The 20,732-nt window shown below is 50.2% G+C and overlaps 1 protein-coding gene across 1 annotated transcript in view; it reads right to left on the minus strand.

Annotated features, from left to right (window-relative positions):
- Positions 1–1,349: 1,349 nt before the first annotated feature.
- Positions 1,350–20,732, minus strand: part of LOC116956155 (plasmolipin-like) — a 76,754-nt gene continuing 57,371 nt past the window's right edge. Inside the window, exons 4-5 of the mRNA XM_032977635.2 lie at positions 20,062–20,169; positions 1,350–7,758 (exon numbers count right to left, since the gene is read on the minus strand). Of these exons, the coding sequence (XP_032833526.2) occupies positions 7,648–7,758; positions 20,062–20,169 (219 nt within the window). The 3' untranslated portion in view covers positions 1,350–7,647. The remainder of the gene's footprint in view (positions 7,759–20,061; positions 20,170–20,732) is intronic.

The following is a 20,732-nucleotide window of genomic DNA, read 5'->3' on the forward strand; positions in this document are numbered from 1 at the left end:
CACCCACCACCACCCACCACCACCCACCACCACCCATCTACCACCACCCACCACCCACCACCACCCACCACCACCGACCACCACCACCCACCAGCACCACCACCCACGACCACCCACCACCACCCACCAACACCCACACACCACCACCCACCCACCACCACCCACCACCGACCACCACCACAACCCACCACCACCCACCAACACCCACACACCACCACCCACCCACCACCACCCACCACCAAACCACCACCCACCAACCATCACCACCCTCTCATTATCACCACCCTCTCATCACCACCACCCTCTCATTATCATCACCACCCTCTCATCATCACCACCCTCTCATCATCACCACCACCCTCTCATCACCACCACCCTCTCATTATCACCACCCTCTCATCAACATCACCACAACCATCATCACCACCACCCTCTCATTATCACCACCACCCTCTCATCATTACCACCACCCTCTCATCATCCTCACCCTCTCATCATCACCACCCTCTCATCATCACCACCATCCTCTCATCATCACCACCACCCTCTCATCATCACCACCACAACCACCCTCTCATCATCACCACCACCCTCTCATCATCACCACCACCCTCTCATCATCCTCACCCTCTCATCATCACCACCACCCTCTCATCATCACCACCACCCTCTCATCATCACCACCACCCTCTCATCATCACCACCACCCTCTCATCATCACCACCACCCTCTCATCATCACCACCACCCTCTCATCATCACCACCACAACCACCCTCTCATCATCACCACCACCCTCTCATCATCACCACCACCCTCTCATCATCCTCACCCTCTCATCATCACCACCACCCTCTCATCATCACCACCACCCTCTCATCATCACCACCACCCTCTCATCATCACCACCACCCTCTCATCATCACCACCACCCTCTCATCATCACCACCACCCTCTCATCATCACCACCACCCTCTCATCATCACCACCACCCTCTCATCATCATCGTCACCCTCTCATCATCACCACCACCCTCTCATCATCACCACCACCCTCTCATTATCACCACCACCCTCTCATCATCACCACCACCCTCTCATCACCACCACCCTCTCATCATCACCACCCTCTCATCATCACCACCACCCTCTCATCATCACCACCACCCTCTCATCATCACCACCACCCTCTCATCATCATCGTCACCCTCTCATCATCATCGTCACCCTCTCATTATTATCACCACCACCCTCTCATCATCACAACTATCCTCTCATCATCACCACCACCCTCTCATCATCACCACCACAACCCTTTCATCATCACCACCACAACCCTCTCATTATCAAGCTGAGGTTCACACCCGATATTTTATTGAAACACAACCTTTTTTATTGACAAAAGGTTCCCAACAAATCGAACCAACTTCACACATTCACCCATCTCTTATAAACCAAAACAATCCCATATTTACGCATACAAAAATCTTACGTTAATCTTAGAACAGCCCATAATCACGAATTCAAACAAGATTAAGTTTATCTTAAGACAGCCAGTCTTTTACACGTAAAACAATCTTACATTAATCTTATGACAGTCCGTCTTTGCGCATAAAACAAACTTAAGTTGACATTAGAACATATCCCTTTTGAGCAATAAACAATCTTAAGTTCATCTTACAACATCCCGTCTTTATGCGTTCAACAATCTTAAGTTGATATTTGAACATCCCATCTTTTGCGCATAACACAATCTTAAGTTAATCGTAGAAGGGTCCGTCTTGTAAGCGTATAAAACGATCTTCAGTTAACTCTTAGAACAATTCATCTTCTAAGCGTACTAAGGTATCGCTTTTAAGGGTGGCACAACAAACGAGGATCACTGCGGATCGTCTCACTCACCACGACCGCGATGATGGTGATCGCGATGATGGTGTTCGCGATGGTGGTGATCGCGATGGTGGTGATCGCGATGGTGGTGATCGCGATGGTGGTGATCGCGATGGTGGTGATCGCGACGGTGGTGATCGCGACGGTGGTGATCGCGGCGATGGTGATCGCGGCGATGTTGATCATTTTGCTATCGTCGAGGCTGGCTCGCCGTTCCATCGCTAAAGGGGCCGTCCATAAATGACGTCACGCGATTTTGGACGATTTTTGACCCCCCCCCCTCGTCACACCGCGTCACAAAAAGTCAGAACCCCCCCTCAAAAATGACGTCACAAAGCTCTGCCCCCCCCCCCCAAATAAAACATGCTTCAAATCGCTTTAAACTATTGTCATTGCAGTGCGTATTTAATGTGGCGCTGCACTCTGATGTTGTAGGAGAAAACATTTATTAAAAAGTCTATTTAATTAAGTAGAACGTGTTTTCTATATTTATTTAAAGTTGCGCATTTTGATGTGACGTCACATTTCTCAACCCCCCCCCCCCATCACACATCGTCACAAATGTCTGACCCCCCCCTGCCCCCCTAGGTGCGTGACGTCATTTATGGACGATCCCCAAAGACCAAAATCGATCTCGCGAGATCGCAGTTCTCCCGTTGTACAGCCCTGCCGATCCCCGGTGGTGGAAATTCCACATTTCTATGGAGGGAGGAGGGGGGTGGGTGCAGTGGACGAGTATATACAGTGGACACACCCACTGTTGAATTCCACATTCATGTGGGTACTCGTTTTATCGTCCCCCTCCCCGGCGGGAAGGATGATGGGTCCTGAGTCAACAACCCAACATTCACCCAACTGCCCAAACGATTGCGAGCCACATGGACAGCGTTTCTTAACCCGTGCCGCGGCCTTGCCACTCCTCTGTTCGCCAATCGTGAAACAATGTCGAATGTTAATACACGCGTGGGATTTCATGAAACAAAGCAGTTGGTTACTTGCGTACCCGCGAAACATTTTTCGACGATTTACCTTCCAAAAATAAAAAAATCTGGCCGTGTCTCGCTACCCCCAGGAGGTGCAGCGTGCACCCCAGGGCTAAGAATGAACCACTCGTTTCAATTATTTGGCTGCTCCGATACATTTCAACGTGAGGATGATGGTGGTGGTGGTGGTGATGATGATGTTGATGGAGCCAACGCCACTTCGTTGAGCTTTCATTTGTGAAAGTCAAGTCGCTACTGGACAAAACAAAAAAACCGAGCTAAAGAGCTCAGTGGGACCTTAACTTTCTAGATTTGAAGTTGTCGTGACTGCAGGGATCCATATACTGTTCGGTTCTTTCGGCAAAGTCACGTGGGGAGAAAATAAAATGAATGAAATCACGTGACGTTTCGGGCGCAACACAAGCGTCCGTCATCAGGTGAGACGACCACAGCAACAGCACCTGATGACGGACGCCCGAAACGTCGTGATTTCATGTATTGTATACCTACAGTGGCTTTGCCGAAAGAACCAAGCTTAACTGGTTTCGTAAAAAAAGAGTTTAGATCTAGTTTAACAGGCACTTGCCCCAAACGCTCTGTTAAAGGCTATGCGGGGGAAACTTTTTCCCATAATAAAGGTTTTCATTTGGGTTCGATCGCGGAAATATATAAACGTCGATTTAAAGTTTTGATTTAAAGCTTTCGTAACTGCAGTAATTCATATTCTTAGCTCTTTCGGTAAAGTCACGTTGAAGGGAAACAATAAAATAATAAAATATATATAAAACAATCAAAATTCTCACGACGTTTCGACCATAACACAAACGGTCATCATAAGGTGTGAAAAACCAATGGCAAGAAACATTTATTTTTAACCGGGGAGTTTATTTATTTATTTAAAAGTTAGCGCCGCGGATAGCGATTTGGCAGTTTATTTAGAAGGACGAGTCCATCTATGTTCTGAAAAGAGGAGGGGGGAGACGAAAAATTAATGTATGCTGTCTGAAAGCCACCGTAAGCGTGAACAATCAATTAAGACCTGAAATGGTTTATCAAATCCTTCCAATGATTGCTAAGCCAGAATCCACCTGGGCCGTGGCAGATCATTGTTATAATTCAGTAGGCTCACATGACATTGACTTTTCCAAGACAGAGGTTCTTTGTAAGCCATCTGGCTACCATGAGAGATTCGTTCATGAGGCTATCCACATATACAAGCACAGAGACAATTTCAACCGAGAAGATGGATTCTGGCTTAGCAATCATTGGAAGGATTTGATAAACCATTTCAGGTCTTAATTGATTGTTCACACTTACGGTGGCTTTCAGACAGCATACATTAATTTTTCGTCTCCCCCCTCCTCTTGTCAGAACATAGATGGACTTGTCCTTCTAAATAAACTGCCAAGTCGCTGCGCGTGACGCTGACGTTTTTTTATTATAAATAAATAAATACACCGTTTAAAAATAAATAAATCAATGCAAACTGACACACCTGATGACGACCGTTTGTGTTATGGTCGAAACGTCGTGAGAATTTGTATTGTTTTATATATATATTTTACTATTTTATTGTTTCCCTTCAACGTGACTTTACCGAAAGAGCTAAGAATATGTCGATTTAAAGCTTTCGTGGCTGCTGGGATTCATATTCTCGGTTCTTTTGGTAAAGTCATGTAGAAGGGAAATAATAATAAAATAATAAAAATTAAACAATACAATTTATCGCGACGTTTAGATTGCACCACAAGCAATCATCGCCAGGTGTGAAAACCACAGCAAAAAGAAAGTTTTATTATTTTATTATTTCCCTTCTACGTGACTTTACCGAAAGAACCAATAATTCTTTCTTTGCAATCCCACGCGTTTTTTTTATCAGAGATTTGTTCACGAGGCAATTCAGATTTACAAACACAGACAATTTCAAACGAGAGGATGGTTTCAAATTAAGCAACCATTGGAAAGATGTTCTGAATCTAACGAAACATTAAGCTAAATTTCAATGGTACTGTATACTTTTTCAAGTAGTGGTATCCTAAACTTTCACAGCTGCTTAAATTCCCTTATCACACCATCAATAGGTAAACTCCCCCTCCCCCCTCGTCGGTCTGCACAAGTTCACCCCCTCTACACCGTTCATCATGCTAAGTCCGCCAATTAAATGCTATTTTGTTATGCTAATTCCTTTGTCAAGGCGCTCTGTTTCCTCTCACACAGCTTAAAGGTCGCGGTCTGAGCTTGGCTGTGTTCACTCCAGCGCTGTCCTCTAGACAGCCTGGTCCCTTCACCTGATGAAGGCCGCTTGTGTTGTGGCCGAAACGTCGTGATTTTTGTTTTATTTATTTATTTATTTTTACCTACGTGACTTTACCGAATAGAACCAAAGAGTATGGATCCTTGCAGTAACACGAAAGCTTTAAATCTAGAATGTATAAATGTGTTGTGAAATCCGCCATGATCACCACCCGACTCAAGCCAACCGGTAAGGTTTGTCACGTGCGCACAAAACGTGGACAATTCCTTACTACTGGTTTAGCACTAACCGACAGCAACATTTACAATTTTGAGTAGCTGTGACATTGTGCCGGCGATTACAACGAGCAGCATAATGAGGGAGTAAACGTGATGCCGTCACTTGTGAGCCAATCAGGCGCGAAAGACCAGATTTGGACGGTGTAATAGTCTATCTCCGTACATATAACAGGCAAAGTGGTGATTATGCGCGTCTGTTCAAAGCGTTTAGCGTACTTCCCGACATGCAGCAAACTTGAGATTTGCCATGTGGGTACTTTCCAGACTGTACACCATGCAGCAATTATAAAAATATACTTTTGCATTTTTCGGGGGTGGGGGGAGGGGAGGGGGGCGCGCAATAATGCATTTATTTTGCACAGCAAACTAACTGTGACGTCACATCTGTCATGTGACCCGTATGTGGAAGCGTCACGCAGTGTGCCAGCTCATGTCACCACACTCTCCGCGGGTAAAGTGAAATAAAAATGCGTTGCAGGTCTAAGGCGTTCTTCCTCGCAGCAATTGCTTTATTATTTGAGTCGTTTACTGCCGTAGGCACCCTGAAAGTTGTGTGTGTGTGTGTGTCTGCAGCAAACGCGTGTATGTGTACCTATGGACGCGTGCGTGTGTGTGTGGTGGTGTAGTGGTTAGCGTGCTGTCTGTGTGTGTGGGGGGAGCGGTGGTGTAGTGGTTAGCGTGCTGTCTGTGTGTGGGGGGGAGCGGTGGTGTAGTGGTTAGCGTGCTGTCTGTGTGTGGGGGGGGGCGGTGGTGTAGTGGTTAGCGTGCTGTCTGTGTGTGTGGGGGGAGCGGTGGTGTAGTGGTTAGCGTGCTGTGTGTGGGGGGGAGCGGTGGTGTAGTGGTTAGCGTGCTGTCTGTGTGTGGGGGGGAGCGGTGGTGTAGTGGTTAGCGTGCTGTCTGTGTGTGTGGGGGAGCGGTGGTGTAGTGGTTAGCGTGCTGTCAGTGTGTGTGGGGGGAGCGGTGGTGTAGTGGTTAGCGTGCTGTCTGTGTGTGTGGGGGGAGCGGTGGTGTAGTGGTTAGCGCTACGCCGCGCTACGAACCCGGCGACTCCGAGTTCGATTCCCGCTCACGGCCACCACCGGTGACGATTATTTGAACCGGTCCTGGGCCTCCCCTAGGTCGACTCAGCATCTAAACGAGTAACTGGTGTGGTGTGTGTGAACATCGCCACTGGGGAAACAAAGGCGGCCGGGCGTGGTGAATCCAAGTCCTGGGCGTAAGCGAGGTAGTAAAGCTAGTATATTCATATAAATTACAATGGCTATTTCTTCATGGTTGGGCTGTTCACAGTTAATCAACACAAGTTGACATTTACGCGATTTATACCCCCCCCCAAAAAAAACACAACAACCTCTATTATGGATAATAATGATCGCGACAGCGCTCCAACGTGCTAATCTGGAGCTCCACGTGCGTTATCACGTAAACACACGGATGCGTTGGACACAAAACCTGACCCCGCTATTAGATACAAATCTTATTTTCACCGCTACGCATGCGTCAGGCTCCCCCCCCCCCCGACCAAAGTACGACTAAGATCACCCAGGCGGAGGCGACGAGTGATAAGTTTTAATAGATTGTCTCTGCAGCTTGGGGATGATGCTGCTAGCCCTGCCGGTGCTCCTACTGGCTGTGTGGAGCTGTAGGTGCAGTTGTAAGGCGTGGTGGTGGTGGTGGTGCTAGTGCGTGGTGCTTGATACTGCAGCTGCTGATGAGGCTGTTGCTGATGAGGCTGTTGCTGATGAAGCTGTTGCTGATGCTACAGCTGGTGATGTTGCAGCTCCTCATTATGCCGCTTGCTGATGCTGCTGATTATGCTACTGAAGCTGCTGCTTAATGATACTGCTGATCAGTTTAAGACGTAGGAAGCTTTCGCGACCAATATCATCCATAATAGAGTTGTTTTGGGTTAAATCGCGTAAATATATAAATGTTGTGTCGTTACAACCCGCCACCACCCGACACAGCCGACTAGTAAGGGTCGTCACGTAAACAGAACGTGGCCAATTCGTCACTAGCACAGCACTAACCGGTGTGTTGGAGAGCCAAGCCACAACATTTACAAGATTGTACCTTGTACCAAGATTGTAAATGTTGCAGATATCATGGCTGCTCCTGATGATGTTGATGCTGTTGATGCGCTGCTCATGCAGCAGATGATGATGCTGCTGATGATGCTGCCGATGCTGCTGCTGCTGCTGATGATGCTGGCCGTGTGGGTTGAGGGTTTGGGTCACGCTCCCGCCTAAGACGCCGCCTCCCGGGAGCGAGCGAGCGGCATGGAGAGTCCCTTCAGGGTGGCGAAGCCCAGCAGGGCGCTCAGAATGTAGGCGATCGTGGTGAGGGCCGCGAAGAACTGCGGGAGAGAGGCAGACACGTGGAGAGGGTGAGACAGAGACGGAAAAACATAGACATAGAGTAGGGAGAGAGGGGGTAGAGAGAGAGGGGGTGAGATTTTTGGTGAAATCTTTCATTTAAAAAGTGGGTTTGGGGGCACATTAAGCAAAGCATTGAAAAAAAACACCGAAATGATGAACGGAGCAAAGTGCCGACTACACCGAGCATCTTCTTGATTCCTCTGATCGTAAAATAAAAGGGTGACACGGGGGGGGGGGGGGGGGGGGGGCGCGGAGACAAGGGAGAGAGGCAGAGAGAGAGAAACAGAGGGAGCGGGACACGGGGAGAAAGAGAGGGGGAGAGAGACACGGGAGGAGAAGGAGAGAATAAACTAATGCTATTGCTGCCGGCAGGCAAAAGCACTGGAGCCGATTTCGATACGAGTCCCATCGGCGACAGCGTCACGTGGTGCACGTCGCAAACGCTACCCGCGGCGCACGCTCTGCACGTGCCACGTGCATCACGACACTAGGTTTCAAGGCCGTAATTATAATATTTATTGTTGGCAATCACAGATGTCAGACGTTTCTTGTAGTTGGCCACCAGGTTTGCACACATCTCAGGAGGGATTTTGTCCCACTTCTCTTTGCAGATCTTCTCCAAGTCATTAAGGTTTCGAGGCTGACGTTTGGAAACTCGAACCCCCCCAATATTTAAATATGCTCAAAATGTCCCCCCCCCCCGATATATTGCTTTAAAAAACAAATTGCTACGCTATGTAAATAAAAAACAACAATTTGCTAAACCTTGACCACAATATCTGGACTTGTCTTCATATAAATCAATGCATAGATTTCTGTTTTTATGATTGTGGTCATGGTTGTTACTTTATTAATCCCTAATCTCTGCCATTACAATGAAACAATAAATGGTAAATAAAAAAAGTAAAAACAGAGCAATTAAATACAATACACTCTTAGACATTATTGTAAAAAATAAATAAAAAGTCCATCCCATGTGTTAGGCAAGAAATGAGTTTTAAAATGTAGATATTTTTCTGGGTTGAGACCTCCAGACACCCTGGAAGATTTGGTCCCCCCCCAAAGTTAACTCCATGGCTACGGCCTTGCTACAGTGAGGGAAAAAAATATTTTATCCGCTGCTGATTTTGTACGTTTGCCCACTGACTAAGAAATGATCAGTCTATAATTTTAATGGTAGGTTTATTTGAACAGTGAGAGACAGAATAACAACAAAAACATCCAGAAAAACTCATGTCAAAAATGTTATACATTGATTTGCATTTTAATGAAGGAAATAAGTATTTGACCCCTCTGCAAAACATGACTTAGTACTTGGTGGCAAAACCCTTGTTGGCAATCACAGAGGTCAGACGTTTCTTGTAGTTGGCCACCAGGTTTGCACACATCTCAGGAGGGATTTTGTCCCACTTCTCTTTGCAGATCTTCTCCAAGTCATTAAGGTTTCGAGGCTGACGTTTGGAAACTCGAACCTTCAGCTCCCTCCACAGATTTTCTATGGGATTAAGGTCTGGAGACTGGCTAGGCCACTCCAGGGCCTTAATGTGCTTCTTCTTGAGCCACTCCTTTGTTGCCTTGGCCGTGTGTTTTGGGTCATTGTCATGCTGGAATACCCATCCACGACCCATTTTCAATGCCCTGGCTGAGGGAAGGAGGTTCTCACCAAAGATTTGACGGTACATGGCCCCGTCCATCGTCCCTTTGGTGCGGTGAAGTTGTTCTGTCCCCTTAGCAGAAAAACACCCCCAAAGCATGTTTCCACCTCCATGTTTGACGGTGGGGATGGTGTTCTTGGGGTCATAGGCAGCATTTCTCCTCCTCCAAACACGGCAAGTTGAGTTGATGCCAAAGAGCTCCATTTTGGTCTCATCTGACCACAACACTTTCACCCAGTTGTCCTCTGAATGATTCAGATGTTCATTGGCAAACTTCAGACGGGCAAGTATATGTGCTTTCTTGAGCAGGGGGACCTTGCGGGCGCTGCAGGATTTCAGTCCTTCACGGCGTAGTGTGTTACCAATTGTTTTCTTGGTGACTATGGTCCCAGCTACCTTGAGATCATTGACAAGATCCTCCCGTGTAGTTCTGGGCTGATTCCTCACCGTGCTCATGATCTTTGCAACTCCACGAGGTGAGATCTTGCATGGAGCCCCAGGCCGAGGGAGATCGACAGTTATTTTGTGTTTCTTCCATTTGCGAAAAATCGCACCAACTGTTGTCACCTTCTCACCAAGCTGCTTGGCAATGGTCTTGTAGCCCATTCCAGCCTTGTGTAGGTCTAACATCTTGTCCCTGACATCCTTGGAGAGCTCTTTGGTCTTGGCCATGGTGGAGAGTTTGGAATCTGATTGATTGATTGCTTCTGTGGACAGGTGTCTTTTAAACAGGTAACAAGCTGAGATTAGGAGCAATCTCAGCTCCTTACCTGTATAAAAGACACCTGGGAGCCATACATCTTTCTGTTTGAGAGGGGGTCAAATACTTATTTCCCTCATTAATATGCAAATCAATTTATAACATTTTTGACATTAGTTTTTCTGGATGTTTTTGTTGTTATTCTGTCTCTCACTGTTCAAATAAACCTACCATTAAAATTATAGACTGATTATTTCTTTGTCAGTGGGCAAACGTACAAAATCAGCAGGGGATCAAATACTTTTTTTCCCTCACTGTAGGTCGTTACGCACGACATGCGCGACAAATACGTTCGTTCGAAAGTAAAACCAAGGAGCTGTTTGTGCTGGTGCACGAATAGCGGCGAGAGAGAGAAAGAGAGGGAGAGAGACTGACGGAGGGGGTTGGGGGAGATGGACCCGGGGAGAGGGAGAGCGACACGGGAGAGAGACGTGGAGAAAAGGGGAGGGAGAGAGTGTGACACACGGGGAGAGAGGGAGAAAGTGCAGTAATTCAGTTTGTTTTTCTGTTCAAGCTAATAACTGCACAGAATAATTGTTTAATTGTATTGTTATTTTCTTTTAGTCTTCCCAGACATCTGTATTGCAATATTAAATAAAGGATTTGTTGGTGGAAGCGAATTAAAAAAAAATAGGGAGAGAGTGTGACATGGGGAGAGAGAGACACGTGGAGAGACTTTTAAACAACTTTTATTGCCGCCAGCAGCAACAGCACTGGAGGCGAATCCGATACGAAATACACAAAGTCACCAGCAACACAAATAACAAATACTATGAATCTTGACTTAAAGCTTTCGTGACTGCAGGAATTCATTTTCTTGGGTCTTTAGGTAAAGCCACGTAGATAGATATTTTCTTTGAACCTATCTACGTGACTTTAACGAAAGACCCAAGAATATGAAATACCAAAAATCCACGCGCTGTGGCGCTAAAAGCACCGCGCATAACACGAAATAAAAGTCACGTGGTGGTGGTGCTGGTGGTCATCGCGCACGCCACGGTGACGAGCGAGCGCTTCAGAAGGTGAACACGTGGGGTGGTGCCGTTCACGCTGGTACAGAGAGGGGCTTGTCCGGCTCCCCAGCGTTCGAAGAAGACGCTCTGCACATCACCGACACGTGTGTGTGGCACGTGGCGTGCTCCAGCCGGAGCCGCGCCTTGAGCAGGCCCCTGAACACTGGAAGCAGCACAAGGCAGACGTCAGTGTCACCTTGCAGCATCTTGCTCCTCGTTCGGTACACCGCCAACTTCGCCTGAGCACAGGCGAAGTTGGCGAGGTCATGGCGCTTGTTAGCCAGGTAAGGCACCACCCCATATACGAAGCTGCTGTTGTAGAAGGGGTACCCCCCCCCCCCCCCCCCCCCCCCCCAGTTTTACGAAGATGTCCCCCAAAAGGCAGAACATTGGTTTGAGCCGCTGGCAGTGTAAGTACCGGTGGGGCAGATCCTCCCTGGCACCGCAGGAAATGCACCAAGTCTGTTACCCCTGGCGAGATTCGACTGAGCCACACGGACGATGGCAACGTGCAGTGTGCCAACCTCCACTGGAGGTCACTTCAGCGTTTGGCTACAGGAGACTTTGTACATTTGTTTTCACTGGGGGCGGTCGCAATGAGGGGAGACAAATGGTCTCTCCGTTTTGTGTCCGGTAGGTCGGCCAGGTCCTGGGAATGCAGCACCTTGACACAGCCACGTGTGGAGCACTGTGTTTGGGGCACTCTTAGGGGCACGTTCCTGCAGCCTCAGAGCTTCAGTAGCTTGCCGGAGTCGCTGTGGCCAGGGGGCTGCGTGGAGGAGAAGCACAACTCCGGGAAGGAGAAGGAGGGGGGGGGGGGGGGCGCCACTGTCCCCCAGCGCCTCCAGCTTCAGGTGCAGCTCCTTCATGGCGTGGAGCGACGTCCCGCAGCAGTTTCTCCCCGGCAAGCATGGAGCGGAGTCCCAAGATGCTGGTGATTTCAGCTGCGATCTTCCACTTGCGCAGGTGGGCCTGCACGAGGTCCAAGACTGTCCTCTGATCCCGACGCATATGTCGTCTGCGTACGCTGAGAGCTTGACGACCACGTTCTCAGGTCCCGGGACCTTGAGGCCAGACAGATTTCGTCTGAGGTGGCGTAGCAGTGGCTCAATGAACAAGGTGTACAGCAGCCCCGAGAGGGGGCATCCCTGTCTGACCCCCCTCATCACAGGGAAAGGGGTGCCGAGCCGCTGGTTTATCTTCAAGAGGCTGGATGTGCCCCCCGTGTACAGAAGCCTAACATACGAGATGAAGGCCTGGCCGAAGCCGAGCGACATTAGGAGTTTGTCCAGGTACTCGTGGCTCACCCTGTCAAAGGCCTTCTCCTGATCCAAGAAGAGGAGGCCCAAGTCCATGTCTCTGACCGTACCGATGTCGTCGTATATGCACCGTCCGGGGATGCAATACGACTGTTCCGGCAGGATCAGCTGACCCAGCGCTGTCTTGAGACGGTTTGCCAGCACCTTGGAGAAGATTTTGTAGTCGGCGCACAAAGAGGAACACGGGTCGCCAATTCTCGACGAGGCGCAGGTCTCCTGCAGCTCTGTGGGAGTTCCCCCTTCTGCAGGCTCTCCGTCAACAATTGTAGTAGTGGAGGGCCGAGCTCATCCCAGAAGGCCACGTAAAACTCAACCGGCAGGCCATCAATCTCCGGGGCTTTACCAGCTGCGAGCCCTTTCACAGCAGTGTGGAGCTCCTGCAGGGTGACGGGGCTGTCCAGACGATCCCGCTCGGGGGCTCCTAAGGTAGGGCCCCCCGTCCAGTAGCTCCCGGACAGCCTCGTCGTGTATGGTTTCGGCGGCGAAAAGTTGCGAGTAGAAATCCCTGGCAGGCTTGTCGATCTCACTCTCAGATGTGGCAGTTTGTCCATCTGGGGTTCGCAAAACTGGAAATTTTGTTGTTGTTGTTGGCCGGTGCTTTGTTTAAGTGGAAGAAAAACTTAGACGGAGAGTCCACCTGCGACAGGTGCTGCACGAAAGGCCGCTGCTTCTCCAGTAGCGTCTCACCCTGCTGTGTGCCGTGGGATGAGCTCAGCTCCGCCTGCAGTTGTTGTGCCACCTCCTCCTTGGCGGTGGCGTGCTGGCTCATGAATTACTGGCAGAGAGCCCTGACCTGTGCCTTTGTGTTGTCCCACCAAAGCTGGTGGGAGCTAAAGCTGCCTTTGCCAGGCAGCCACTGAACCCAAAAGGCTTTGAAGGTTTCCCTGAAGTCGGTGTCGTCAAGCAGATGTATGTTGAGTCTCCAGTAGGAGCTGTGCCGCTCGGCTCTGAAGATTTGCAGCAGCACGGAGACCAGGTGGTGATCGGAAAACCCAGAGTGAACGATTTTACTCTCCCCGAGCAGGTTAACGCTGCTGGCGTTGACGTACAGTCGGTCGAGCCTGGCGAGGCTTATCCTGCCTTGAGAGTCTCAGCGGCACCAGGGGTACTGCCGCTGGGCTGGATGCGGTAGTCGCCACACGTCACGCAGATCCAGTCTTTGCACGAGGTTGGCTAGCGGGTGTGCGGATTCAGGGTGAGGTTCGGCGATGTTGCAGTCGAGAGCCGGGTCGAGGGTGCAGTTGAAGTCTCCCGCCCACGACGGTGAGCACGGCGTCCACGTCGTCTGTCGCAAGCGCGTCCCGCAGTGCACCAAAGAAGAGCTTCCTCTCGGAGGCCCTGCTCGGCGCGGACACGTTAAAGCTCCTGAGGCTGGAGTTATTCAGGACGAAGAAGAAGAAATCGTCAAAGTGACCTTTGACGATTCCTTTGAAGGAGACGTTCTCTGGTGCAAACCGCGAACTGAGCACAATCGCCACGCCGGCGAGGTTGTCCTCGCCGGCGTGGCTGAAGAAGACCTCGGCCGCCTAGATAAAGGCTGGCGTTGAGCCTCCAGAGTGAGTTTCCTGGAGGAGAGTCACATCTGATTTGTGTTCCCCAACAAAGCGGCGGATCTGGTCCCACCCCTTGTCGCTGCGAGCGATGTTACAGTTCAGACTAGCAACCATCACAGCTGAAGCCATCATGTTGTTGTGTGGTGGTGGTGGTGGTAGTGGTAACAGTAGTTGTGGGGGGGCCTGGTTACTTCTGAGTATGAACGCTTTTAGGTGGTAGCATTCCTGTGTCATGAAACCAAACCTGTCGCAATTGCGGTAAATTTGTTGGGATGCTTTGAGGAAAGCGGTGAGGTCAGGGAAAACGGCCCCGACCCTGACTTTACGCTTCCTGAAAGTTTGCACTAGGAAGCTGTGGATGTCCCCAGGTGAGTAATCGCACTCGCTGTTGACTTGTGAGTAGCTGACCTCACTCACGTCGTCCTCTCCTTCGGACTCCGGCGACACCTCGTCGTCAGAGTCCCCCAGGTCGTCAAACTGCAACTCGACAGACCCCTCTTTTGCCGTTGGTGATGACAGGGCCCCCATCGGGAGCAGGGTGGCTGCCCTCTGGTAGTGGAGGTTCTGTTGCACTCCCTTTGGCTGAGCCGGCCTTCGTCGCCTTCCTGCAGCCTTCCGTCGTTAGGCGCCGCACTGGCCGGTGGTCCCTCTTGCCCAGAGGATGCTGAGGCGGCGTGCGGCGGCGGCGGTGGTGGTGGTGGGGGTGGCGGTGGCGGTGGCACTTTTCCCACCGTGCTGTCCTCAGGCAGGTCGCCATCGAGCATATCTTCATATTCACCCCCCCCCCCCCCCGCAGTGCCCTCTAGGATGGCGCTCGCTGGAGGGGCGTTGCTCGTCCTGCTCTGCCACCTTTGGGCAGGGCTCGTGATCGGGTTAGGGGCCACGTGGCCTCCTCCGCAGGCGGCCGGACTTCACCCTGCGCTTGCGCGAGGCGACGGGGGTGAAGCCATGGGAGACAGCACGGCCCTGTGTTGTTGGAGGCACTCACAGAGCTGGAGGAGAGATGAAGAGCACTTGATGGAGCTCGGAGAGTGAAAGGGGTCGCCGGGGAGTACAAACAACTCTCTCAGGCGAGGCTAGGATGCATATGCAAAACTAGGCCCTCACTAGCAGGTAATGGAAACGCTTGGAGCACGGATAGACACGCCCTCTTCCCAGCATGCAGAGAGATAGAGAGTGTGACATGGGGGGAGAGAGTGTGACATGGGGGAGAGAGACACACACACAGAGAGAGGGAGAGAGTGTGACATGGGGAGAGAGACACATACGGAGAAAGATAGAGAGTGTGACATGGGGGGAGAGAGACACATACGGAGAGAGTGAGAGAGTGTGACATGGGGAGAGAGACACACACGGGGAGAGAGTGTGACATGGGGAGAGAGACACATACGGAGAGAGATAGAGAGTGTGACATGGGGGGAGAGAGACACATACGGAGAGAGTGAGAGAGTGTGACATGGGGAGAGAGACACACACGGGGAGAGGGAGAGAGTGTGACATGGGGAGAGAGACACACACACGGAGAGAGGGAGAGAGTGTGACATGGGGAGAGAGACACATACGGAGAGAGTGAGAGAGTGTGACATGGAGAGAGAGACACACGGAGAGAGGGAGAGAGTGTGACATGGGGGGAGAGAGTGTGACATGGGGAGAGAGACACACACAGAGAGAGGGAGAGAGTGTGACATGGGGGGAGAGAGTGTGACATGGGGAGAGAGACACACATACGGAGAGAGGGAGAGAGTGTGACATGGGGGGAGAGAGTGTGACATGGGGGGAGAGAGTGTGACATGGGGAGAGACACACACACGGAGAGAGATAGAGAGTGTGACATGGGGAGAGAGACACACATACGGAGAGAGGGAGAGAGTGTGACATGGGGAGAGAGACACACATACGGAGAGAGGGAGAGAGAGTGTGACATGGGGGGAGAGAGTGTGACATAGGGAGAGAGGGAGAGAGTGTGACATGGGGGGAGAGAGACACACGGAGAGAGATAGAGAGTGTGACATGGGGAGAGAGACACACGGAGAGAGCGATAGAGTGTGACATGGGGGAGAGACACACACGGAGAGAGATAGAGAGTGTGACATGGGGGGAGAGAGAGACACGGAGAGAGGGAGAGAGTGTGACATGGGGAGAGAGACACACACGGGGAGAGGGAGAGAGTGTGACATGGGGAGAGAGACACGGAGAGAGGGAGAGAGACACACACACGGAGAGAGATAGAGAGTGTGACATGGGGGGTGAGAGACACACACACGGAGAGAGGGAGAGAGTGTGACATGGGGGGAGAGAGTGTGACATGGGGGGAGAGAGAGACACGGAGAGAGGGAGAGAGTGTGACATGGGGGGAGAGAGACACACACACGGAGAGAGGGAGAGGGGGGGGAGAACACGAGCAGAGGGAGAGGGATGGGCAAGGGGAGTGAGAAACACGGAGAGAGACACGGAGAGAGAGAGAGCGAGAGTGACGGGGAGAGAGAGAGATGGGGAAAGTGAGAGGCTGCAGGGACGTGTCCCTGAAGAGCGCCACAAACAAAGTTCTCTCCACGTGCTGCAGACACAAAATGGAGAGATCACTTCTCTCCCATAATTGAGGCCCTCCTCCCCCAATGGCAGCAGGTGTACGAGCCTCCCGTAGCCAAATGCCGCAGTAATCTTCAGTGGACGTTAGCGCACTGGATGGTGTCCTCGGCCGTGTGGCTCAGCTGAATCCCCCTTATACCTGGCAAATGAGCAAACTTTCGTCTGTGCCCAAGCAAAGACGGCAGTTTACAAGACCTGGAGAAAAAAAAATGCTACAAGGCGACACTGACGGATGCTTTGTGGTGGCAATGTTGAGGAGCCTGCTCAAGGCACGGCTCCAGGTGGAGCACGCATGCCATGATGCTCCTGTTGTTTGTGGAGTGACTCATGCAGCCAGCTGTGGCTCTATAGGGTTCGGTGTTACATGTTATTTACGTAGTTTATTGTTTAAAAAAAATTCGGTCGCAGTCCCTATGATCATTGTTACACATTGCATTCATGGCCTTTATTTTGGTGATTTCTAAAAGTTTTTTTTGGTTTGGCCGTGTTTTTGTTTATTGTAGTACGGAGTTAGACTGATGGCCTTAATGTAAGTTGTCTTGTGGTTGTTGTTGTTGTTGTTTGGCTTGCATCCCACCGGGATTTTTTTGCACACAGCGTTGGAGGTGTGTACACGGTGCTATTTGAGGAATATTTTTGCTGGCTTTTTTTTCCTGGATTTTTTGTTTGCACAGTCAACACGTAGTAGTCACTTTAAGATGTTTTTTTTCTTGTTCGTGTTTTAGTTTTTTTTCTTTGTTGCGTTTGCACCCGATTCAAGAGCCGAATGGCTCACAGGGCTATACCCAAAATAAATGAAAACTATGAAACGCCCGGGGACACGCGCGTGTTCTTTGATTGGTGGGAGGGGGGCCGGTAAAGACCTCTGCACCAGTGCAAACAGCATTCTTGATTTTACTTCTTAACGAGCTCATTTGTCGCGCGTGTCGTGCGTAACGTCGTCGTGTTGTGATGTGCGTGTCACGTGCAGTATCACGTGCCTCGGGTAGCGTTTGTGACGTGCAACACGTGATGCTGTCGTGCATGTGATTTGCCTCGAAATTGGCACCCAGTGCTTTTTGCTGCTGGTAGCAATAAAATTCATTTTAAAACTCTCTCTCTCTCACTCTCTCTGCGTCTCTCTATCACTTGTTGTCTCTCTCTCTCTCACTTGCTGTCTGTCTCTCTCTCTCTCTGCGTCTCTCTATCACTTGCTGTCTCTCTCTCTCTCTGCGTCTCTCTATCACTTGCTGTCTCTCTCTCTCTCTCTCTGCGTCTCTCTATCACTTGCTGTCTCTCTCTCTGCATCTCTCTATCACTTGCTGTCTCTCTCTCTCTGCTTCTCTCTATCACTTGCTGTCTCTCTCTCTCTCTGCGTCTCTCTATCACTTGCTGTCTCTCTCTCTATGCATCTCTCTATCACTTGCTGTCTCTCTCTCTGCGTCTCTCTATCACTTGCTGTCTCTCTCTCTCTCTCTCTGCGTCTCTCTATCACTTGCTGTCTCTCTCTCTGCATCTCTCTATCACTTGCTGTCTCTCTCTCTCTGCTTCTCTCTATCACTTGCTGTCTCTCTCTCTCTCTGCGTCTCTCTATCACTTGCTGTCTCTCTCTCTCTGCATCTCTCTATCACTTGCTGTCTCTCTCTCTCTGCTTCTCTCTATCACTTGCTGTCTCTCTCTCTCTCTGCGTCTCTCTATCACTTGCTGTCTCTCTCTCTCTCTCTGCATCTCTCTATCACTTGCTGTCTCTCTCTCTGCATCTCTCTATCACTTGCTGTCTCTCTCTCTCTGTCTCTCTATCACTTGCTGTCTCTCTCTCTCTCTGCATCTCTCTATCACTTGCTGTCTCTCTCTCTATCACTTGCTGTCTCTCTCTCTCTCACTCTCTCTGCGTCTCTCTATCACTTGCTGTCTCTCTCTCTCTCTGTGTCTCTCTATCACTTGCTGTCTCTCTCTCACTCTGCGTCTCTCTATCACTTGCTGTCTCTCTCTCTCTGTCTCTCTATCACTTGCTGTCTCTCTCTCTCTGCGTCTCTCTATCACTTGCTGTCTCTCTCTCTGTCTCTCTATCACTTGCTGTCTCTCTCTCTCTGCGTCTCTCTATCACTTGCTGTCTCTCTCGCTCTCATTCTCTCTATCACTTGCTGTCTCTCTCTCTCTCACTCTGCGTCTCTCTATCACTTGCTGTCTCTCTCTCCCTCATTCTCTCTATCACTTGCTGTCTCTCTCTCTCACTCTCTGCGTCTCTCTATCACTTGCTGTCTCTCTCTCTCTGCGTCTCTCTATCACTTGCTGTCTCTCTCATTCTCTCTATCACTTGCTGTCTCTCTCTTACTCTCTGCGTCTCTCTATCACTTGCTGTCTCTCTCACTCTCACTCTGCATCTCTCTATCACTTGCTGTCTCTCTCTCTCTCTGCGTCTCTCTATCACTTGCTGTCTCTCTCTCTCTCATTCTCTCTATCACTTGCTGTCTCTCTCTCTCTATCACTTGCTGTCTCTCTCTCTCTCTGCGTCTCTCTATCACTTGCTGTCTCTCTCACTCTCTCATTCTCTCTATCACTTGCTGTCCCTCTCTCTGCGTCTCTCTATCACTTGCTGTCTCTCTCTCTGCGTCTCTCTATCACTTGCTGTCTCACTCTCTCACTCACTCTGCGTCTCTCTATCACTTGCTGTCTCTCTCTCTCTGTCTCTCTATCACTTGCTGTCTCTCTCTCTCTGCGTCTCTCTATCACTTGCTGTCTCTCTCTCTCTCTCTCTGCGTCTCTCTATCACTTGCTGTCTCTCTCTCTCTGTCTCTCTATCACTTGCTGTCTCTCTCTCTCTGCGTCTCTCTATCACTTGCTGTCTCTCTCTCACTCTCTCTGCGTCTCTCTATCACTTGCTGTCTCTCGCTCTCATTCTCTCTCTCACTTGCTGTCTCTCTCACTCTCTCTGCGTCTCTCTATCACTTGCTGTCTCTCTCGCTCTCATTCTCTCTCTCACTTGCTGTCTCTCTCACTCTCTCTGCGTCTCTCTATCACTTGCTGTCTCTCTCTCTGCGTCTCTCTATCACTTGCTGTCTCTCTCTCTCTCTGTGTCTCTCTATCACTTGCTGTCTCTCTCTCTCTCACTCTCTCTGCGTCTCTCTATCACTTGCTGTCTCTCTCGCTCTCATTCTCTCTCTCACTTGCTGTCTCTCTCTCTCTCTCTGCGTCTCTCTATCACTTGCTCTCTCTCTCTCACTCTGCGTCTCTCTATCACTTGCTCTCTCTCTCTCTCATTCTCTCTATCACTTGCTGTCTCTCTCTCTCTCACTCTCTGCGTCTCTCTATCACTTGCTGTCTCTCTCTCTCTGCGTCTCTCTATCACTTGCTGTCTCTCTCTCTCTCTCTCTGTGTCTCTCTATCACTTGCTGTCTCTCTCTCTCTCTCACCGCGGACGCTGCCCAATTGTTGACGATCTGGGGTACTGTCACACTCGCCGCGTTCGCGATGAAGGCCGACAGGTAGAGGACGCTGCCTATGGCGTTGATGGAGAACACCTGTGGGGAGAGGGACACAAAGAGGCAAGGATCTCCCGTGTATCCTGTAACAGACTTTCGGGGCAAGCGCCGTTAGCGCAGACGTGGGCAAAGTACGGCCCCCGGGCCGTATACGGCCCCCGGGCCGTACTTTGCCGAACTTGTCCAAATATTATTATTAAATTAAACTAAATTTTACCTTTCTCCTGTAATTCCCCCATTTCCCCATTAGATGGCGCACTTTGACGGGAAGTCACGACATGTTTTTGAATCGTTCATGTTCGTGCAATTTATTAAATTGCCTTGCAAACAAATGCTTTTGCTACCTGTTAAAGGCCAACATCCTTTCACGTATTGATTTTTTACACGTCATTTATATTAAGTTCACACGAATCACTCCGTCCATCTGTTCCTGGCCCGGCCTCTCCGTCAAATTTTAGAACCCATTGTGGCCCGCGAGTCAAAAAGCATTTGCCCACCCCTGCCGGTTAGCTGGTAGCGCCTACGAAGGCCGGCGACTGGGTCGGGCAGCACCACACACACCTAGGCCGGCCTTTGTCTCCCCTAGTGCTGACGTTGATCGC

The sequence above is a fragment of the Petromyzon marinus genome, chromosome 63, assembly GCF_048934315.1.
Source record: "Petromyzon marinus isolate PM22_M1 ecotype Great Lakes invasive population chromosome 63, UKy_Petmar_22M1.pri1.0, whole genome shotgun sequence".
NCBI classification, from domain to species: Eukaryota; Metazoa; Chordata; class Hyperoartia; order Petromyzontiformes; family Petromyzontidae; genus Petromyzon; species Petromyzon marinus.